Here is a 7,192-nt window from a genome sequence, read left to right on the forward strand (position 1 = left end):
ATGCCAAGTGTTGATCAAACTGATATTTATATTTTGAAAAAATGTGTTACACTATTGTTTTTAGGCTCGAAATCCAAATGATATCCACATTTTAATTATTCTATTAGGATATAGCCTTGAGACCATTTAGGCAGTTAAAAATGCCCTTCATACTGGTTATTACCCTTTTAGCTTATACTGTAGCTCCTCAGGTGATCAATTTGAGCAACATTCTGTTCCGAACTCAATCGCGGTGTTTCAATTTGAAAAGGACAGGACCATTGCATGCCACCTGTGCATGTTTCTGAACAGTTTATTCTCATCAGCCAAACAGGCAGCTTTCTTCAGCATCTTCGATGCAACATATTATGTGTAATGTAATAAGCAATTAAGATTCTTGCTGGAGAGAAAGTGTATTCCTAAACTGTATGTTCATGCCCAGTGAAAACGGTGTTGAAAGTGCTATAATTGACGCAAAGGTTGTATCTGCCTGCAAGCTTTTGAACACAAAACCCGCACTGGCTGCTCCACCTGCTGGGCAAAACAGGCTTCTTTCAAATCACTGATATTACAAAGCGGAACCCATGAGAAACACACCCTCCAAGGTGCTTTTATCAAATTGCATTATTGCCATGTGAGTAAACAACTGTTCATTCTGAGTTAGTATTGAGAGATTTGTTAAGTGACCCTATACTTATGTGACATGCTAGAAAGTTGTCATAGACCGAGCTTGCAAACATGCAGTTAGCAAACCAGCCATCAGTATCATGATCAGTGTTGCTATAAAACAATGGCCCATTTAATAACTGATGTCTTTGATGTATGTTATGCTCTTCAGTAAGCATTATGAGATATCATTTTAGAAAAGAAAAAACATGGTAGAAAGACTATAATCTGTGGGCATATTCAATACTTATTGGTGGTACCAGGGTTGAGGTAACCTACACAAAACAGATGTGGAATTTTATATTGAATTACATTTATTTATTCAATGATATTCTGAAAGATTCCATGTTTTTCCTTCTTCTTCCCACATCTGAGATTAACATGTTTGTGCATCAACAAATCAAAACAATGTGAACTCTGTGTGACATTTAACACATCCGTTTAATTTAACAAGCCATTTACACGTTGTGAGGGAAAGGAAGGCATCACAAGCAGTGACAGGGGAGAGGACGAGTTGACAGGAACCATTACACCACCATCTCCATGTTGCTCTGAACAGTCTTTTAACTCCCACGGGATTTCTGGTAGCCTGAAGCCAACATGGCCATGACTTTCAGAACATAGTCCTCCATGTAGATTGTGATCCAGGTGTAGAATCCAACCATGAAGAATGGAACATGGAAGTGTGAGAATTCGTCTCTGTCGGAACTTTGGGCGGCATCCTATTCCTCGTCTTTTTCCTCGTAATTGTGTTTGATGTGTTTCCAGAGTTTCTGTAATAAACCCAGAATCAAGAGTTAGGCTACACAAAGGAACAATCTGAATAGCTATAACATAACGCTAAGTTCAACACTAATAAATACACACACACACAGCACCCGCTATCATCAGCTAGCGAGCAAGCTAGCTAACGCTAATGCTGCTACGTCCTCTGCTTACAAGGTCAGTGGAAAACGGGCAGTAAAACATCACGGGACACACTTACCCCCCGATTCATTTGCTCAAAAATAGCATCGCCCCCTTGGTCAAACATTCGTTCAAATAACACTGCTCCAACGATAATGGTCACAGCGAAAGTGGACGTTCTCTTGAAGAGCAGATTGTAGACAGATCTTGCCAGCGCCATGATGAAGCTGTCAGTGTTGCTAGATCATCTCGCGAGAGAAACAAGAAGAGGTCAGTGTTGCCAGATCATCTCGCGAGAGAAACCAGTGTCCAGAGCGAAAGCCTGTGCTCACTTCCGGTTTGCCCAAATAATCGACTTGTTTTTGTGAAATACTAATATTTTGTTGTACTGGCGCAGTAATTATTTTATGATAGGCTACCGATAACGCGCGGGTCGTCAGTAGATTGTCAAATTTATCTAAAGAAATCATTTTACGTTTCTTATTTGATTACATTTGATTTTCCCACAAAATATAAACGCAACGCATGGCAGCCAACTTGGAGGCCCCGTTTGTCGGACTTTTTCCACCAGCACTTGAACGCACGACAAGGGAAGATTTTAGTCCACACTCCAGATCAGTAGGTGGCGGTAATGCACCCGAAAGTGGTTTGCCAACCGCCATTAAACTCAAAAGAAGAAGAAGAAGAGCACAACAAGGAAATGGTAAGAAGCTCATTTTCAAAGCAAATCAACGAAGAGGACAGCAATATCTCGCCAATGGTCAGTTAATTACGCTTTACTTTGACTGAATTTTGATGAATCATCAGTTAATGCATATAACTGCGCAGTGCCAGCCCACCTTAGCACTAAACGTAACAGGATTGTCACGTTGTGCTCATCATCATCATAAATCCACCACAACAACAATGAATAACTAACGCTAATGCCTTCGGTTATCATGTGGCTATCCGTTCATAGGTTTACAGATGTTTTTTTTTAACGTTCAGATTGTCTGTATTTCAAAACACTAATAGAAATGTAAACAATGATTTTTTTCAATAAACCTTTTATTATCTTTATTGTGAACCGTCCGTGTGACCCGGAAGCAATGCGCTGTGTGTGTGTGTGTGTGCGTGTGTGTGTGTGCGTGTGTGTGTGTGTGTGTGTGTGTGTGTGTGTGTGTGTGTGTGTGTGTGTGTGTGTGTGTGTGTGTGCGCGCGCGCGCGCGTGTGCGTGCGTGCGTGTGTGTGTGGTGTAATCGTGCATTCCTTTATAACTGGGGACTGGTAATCTTACGACTTCAAAGGTCATGAGCTGGGCGGTGACGTCATCAGAGCTGGTATGTCCCATTCCAAACTCGTAGGAGTCTCAGCAGCCCCAACCTCAAAAATCCAAGATGGCTGCGCCGCGCAACAACAGTAGTAGTATAATCGTAGTAATGTTGTTTAGCACTTCTGTTTTGTTTGTGTCTCATTAAATCAGCTGTACACACAGCACTGCCTAACATCTATCTGTGTGGACATGAGGCTGCAGTGTTTGTATGCGCAAATTGCCGCGAAATGCCATGTTGTCAATTTTATTGCTAACAATGGCTAACAATGGCTAGCCTGGCTAGCGACTGGATCTGACCAATGAACAGTGAACTTCCCAGCTCAAGTTTTCTGCAAATGGAACGCTAACAAAACGGATGTGATGTCATTTAGCCTCCACATCCCAGTTATTTTGCGATAAAGGAACGCACCATAATACTTGATGCTGCAGCAGTGGGAAGTTGAATCAGCAGTTGTGGGGAAATCCCCCGTCCAAAATCACAAGAATAACATTTGAGGTAGTGTTATATTATATTTGTGGAAGCTCTGGGGAGTGGGGATCCCCTTGTGTTCATAATCATATCATCTAGCAGTGGATCAACATGGCAAGGTCCATCCAGAATTTAGACATAATTGGAAATGGTAGCAGACATCAACAACAAAAATGATCACTGTTATGAACTCTTATGTTGTGTCAGAAAAATGACTTAACCCCATGTGGTTGTATTGCTGCTCAATCTGCTGTGTTTCAGAGATTTGGAAGTTGACACCTCGCTGTGTGGCTTGAACACATAACCTGAGCCATGGGGAAGCGGTATTACTGTGACTACTGTGACCGGAACTTTCAGGACAACATGCACAACAGGAAGAAACACTTGAACAGCGTTCAGCATCACCGAGCAAAAAAGGCCTGGTTTGATCACTTTAGAGGTAAGACTTGCAGTTCTTCTCAGACCTCAGAGATGTAGTTAGAATCCTACTGCAAGGCTCGATATTAAGGGTAGTTTCACATTAGGGGCTGTTTCCGAGCACACTTGACCTCAAACTGACCCCAGGTCCGGTTCGTTTGATTAGTGTGAACATTGCGTTCCGTGTCCGGCCATGGAACAGTGAACCGTTCCCGGGTCCACATGAAAAGGTGGTCTCGGGTACCGAACACATGAGTGTGAACACTACACAACCATACCAAAACCAAAACCAGTTATCCTATGGACCGGTTTGGACTTTTGTGACCTACAGAGGTAGTGTGTCGTATTGTTATATACAGTGACACAAATGTTATGTTAGTGTAAAAGCGAGTTGCGGTCAGCATTAATGTTAGTTTGTTAATAGGCTGATACTTATACGAAAATAGGCTAATATATCACAATCTATTGGGAGAAACCAGGCAATTCTATGTAAAATCAGACGTTCAGCACCCCCATATAGCCGGAATGGAATGATCTTTGTTTCATAACTTTTTGCAACTATTTCACTGTGAGATTGGCGAAACGTCAAATCGGCGACTATTTGGGGTCACGACTAATGAGTAGAATCTGTCTGTCTGTCTGTCTGTCTGCCTGTCTCTCTGTCTGTCTGTCTGTCTGTCTGTCTGTCTGTCTGTCTGTCTGCCTGCCTGTCTGTCTGTCTCTCTGTCTGTCTGTCTGTCTAACATGTTTACATTTTACTCATCATTTTGCAGACTCTGCAGCCATTCTGTCAGATGAGCAAGCCAAGAAACCCTGCAGGAAGTTTCTAGAAAAAGGTAGTGCAACAGTCAAGTTCTACATTCTGTCATTGAAGTGGGAGTGATATCAAATGACTATGTGTAATGATCCCCCCCCCCCCCTCTCCATTCCTCTATTAGGAATTTGTGGTTTTGGCCCCAACTGCCGCTTTTCTCACATGTCCGAAGAGGATTTGATGAACCTAAAAAGGCAGATTGAAGGTGAGCCGCCTGTAACCACAAGGTGGCGCTGTCTACCATGTGACTGGATACTCTCGAAGTTGTGATACATTACATGGGATTGTGAGAGCAAGATACCACAGATCTAATAGATCATATTATAGTCATCATTTTCTTATCAGTAAAAGCACATTTTAAGTGTTTGATTGCACAAGAGAAGACTGCAAATGTCCATAACAGATGGACAATGAGTTGTAATTTAATTTTTCTATCAAGGTAACTGTTGAATCACTTCATATTGTCAGGAGTAAGACTCATGTTTTCTTTCAGATGAACATGAGCACAGGGATGGCCGCCGTCGGGGCAGAACCACAGAGCCAAACATAGACGACTGGCTCACTAGACGGGAGAAGAAACGAGTTGCCCTCGATAGCAAAGGCAAAGGGTGCGTTCCTTATAGTTTCAACACTTATTTCTATACGTGATTTGCATCGATCTAGAATTCAACCTGTCAATTCTTCATTTCGACAGAGTTCTTCTGAAAGATGAGGAAGACGATGAAGGAAGTCAAACGGAGAGTGGCCTTCCTCTACAGCTCCTCTCCGTTCCCGACCTGTCCCCCTCACTGCTGCCCCCTCCCCCAGGCGGGTGGAGAGTCACACGGAGCGCACTGAACACTGAATGGGGTTGAACCATATTCACGGTCTGTCTATCCCATTCCGATCATTATATTAAATAGAAAGGCCGCCATTGTAAATAAGAATTTGATCTTAATGACTTGCCCGGTGAAATAAACTAAAACGAAAGAGAGAATATCACATACTATTTTCCTTAAGAAGTGTTAATGTGACATACATGTTTTGAAGTGACTGGCTATATTTGTCAATTTAACACTTTCAATTAATACCATAACTGTTGTTACAATTTCTGATTTTTAAGAATAAAAAACAAAAACTTTTTCTGCATACTAGTGGAGTTTGATTTAACAGGTGATGTTTATATTTGAGGCAGTAGAAGCACCGTTGATAAAAGGAATGACTAAGTAAAATTGCTTAATATGCAAAAATCTACACAAGTAAAAGTAAAAAGTCGATGATTAGAAAAGAGTTACTTAATTAAAAACAAGAGTTACTTAATGATAAGAGTTAGCCTACTTAAATGGCCATGAGCTATGGGATGTTAACTCCTCCCACAGCTGTGTTGTCAACTTTCATTATAGTTTAATGCACTCTCACATGATAAATGCAGTGCTTATTATTTGAGCTGCAATTACAAACAACACTGGAAACGCCCCTCGTTATTCAATCATGTTACTTGCATTACATTACATTGATATTTCTTGATCAGCTCTACAACTAGACAGCAAGGTTAGCAAGCTAGTTAAACAGCAAATGCAAACCAAAAGGCTAGTAGCTGGATGAATGCATGTCATTTTACAGTTACATCCACATGCTTGCGTAAGGTCAGATTCAGTTTCAATTCATGATTTCCCTGCAGTTCTGATGCAATGTAATGGAGAGCCCAACACAATGTGTGCTGTAAATGCTCCATATATGTAAAATATATATATATATGGTCAAGTACAGTCAAAATTCACCACTTTCAGTCACCTCATAGAGTAGCCCTACTGCATTCTTGTTGGGGAAATGAGGTTGATTTGTGATTAGCAACCAGAAACAAAGTAACCCTCAAGTCATAAGTGAAAAATGTAGTGCTGCTACATTTTAATTAAATCAGAGGATTTTTTTTCTATTAAAAGGCCATAGCTGATAACAGTCATTAAAAAAGTTGCCTGTTACAGTAATTCTAATTACTAATTAGAAGTGTTATAATGAAGTTATGTATTTATCAAGAAATCAAAGTTGTAGCACAATTTAGCAAATTTCGGCTTCTCCACTGACCTTGGTTCACTTTTTGAAGCTCATCACACAAGAAAGAAAGAGGGAAATGCCATATAGAAAATGGGGAAGGATTGTTGCAGGTTGAAGTAATTGAAAATGGATAATAATATATAAATTTAACTTGAATTTTTTGGTGTGTTACCTTGCCTGACTGTTGCATCATTGCTCGCAATGACTGGCAGCATACCATAAGATGTATTTTTAGTATGTCTGCTCTATGAAAGAGTAAAGGTGGAGGGAGACAGGGAAGACAGGGGATGACATGCAGCAAACACACTCCTCTGGTTATGACATAGCATACGATTTGATATGTAGCTATTCGTGACAACCTGTGACCTATTTGGCTCTGTAAAACCAAACACAAAAAGCTACATTTGGCAAATCTGTGAAAGGTTGGCTATGAGAAATGTACAGGTGATTTAGGCATAGCTGTTGGACCGAGCCACAACCCTACTGACCGACAGCGAATTAAAGTAACTAAAAACTTGCACATTAAACTTGTCTGACACAGATGGACAATAATGTAATTAATTATTGACACGAAGACAATATTATATCAAGTCAG

At 40.8% G+C, this 7,192-nt stretch overlaps 2 protein-coding genes across 3 annotated transcripts; one reads left to right on the forward strand and one right to left on the reverse strand.

Annotated features, from left to right (window-relative positions):
- Window positions 1-1,003: 1,003 nt before the first annotated feature.
- uqcr10 (ubiquinol-cytochrome c reductase, complex III subunit X) lies at window positions 1,004-1,774 on the reverse strand. Its single transcript, XM_083657656.1, has 2 exons — window positions 1,631-1,774; window positions 1,004-1,418 (listed from the first exon to the last, which is right to left on the reverse strand). The coding sequence occupies exons 1-2, from the start codon at window positions 1,769-1,771 to the stop codon at window positions 1,368-1,370; spliced, it is 192 nt and encodes a 63-aa protein (XP_083513782.1). The 5' UTR covers window positions 1,772-1,774; the 3' UTR covers window positions 1,004-1,367.
- A 467-nt stretch (window positions 1,775-2,241) lies between these two features.
- Window positions 2,242-5,628, forward strand: zmat5 (zinc finger, matrin-type 5). 2 transcript variants are annotated; one of them, XM_083657680.1, is made up of 6 exons: window positions 2,242-2,311; window positions 3,594-3,771; window positions 4,523-4,585; window positions 4,688-4,768; window positions 5,057-5,171; window positions 5,258-5,628. In XM_083657680.1, the coding sequence occupies exons 2-6, from the start codon at window positions 3,645-3,647 to the stop codon at window positions 5,415-5,417; spliced, it is 546 nt and encodes a 181-aa protein (XP_083513806.1). In that variant the 5' UTR covers window positions 2,242-2,311; window positions 3,594-3,644; the 3' UTR covers window positions 5,418-5,628. The 2 variants fall into 2 exon arrangements, with proteins under 2 accessions (XP_083513806.1, XP_083513807.1); XM_083657681.1 differs by lacking the exon at window positions 2,242-2,311 and adding an exon at window positions 3,304-3,359.
- Window positions 5,629-7,192: the final 1,564 nt, after the last annotated feature.

Source organism: Poromitra crassiceps, assembly GCF_964638095.1.
Source record: "Poromitra crassiceps genome assembly, chromosome: 21".
Classification (NCBI taxonomy): Eukaryota; Metazoa; Chordata; class Actinopteri; order Beryciformes; family Melamphaidae; genus Poromitra; species Poromitra crassiceps.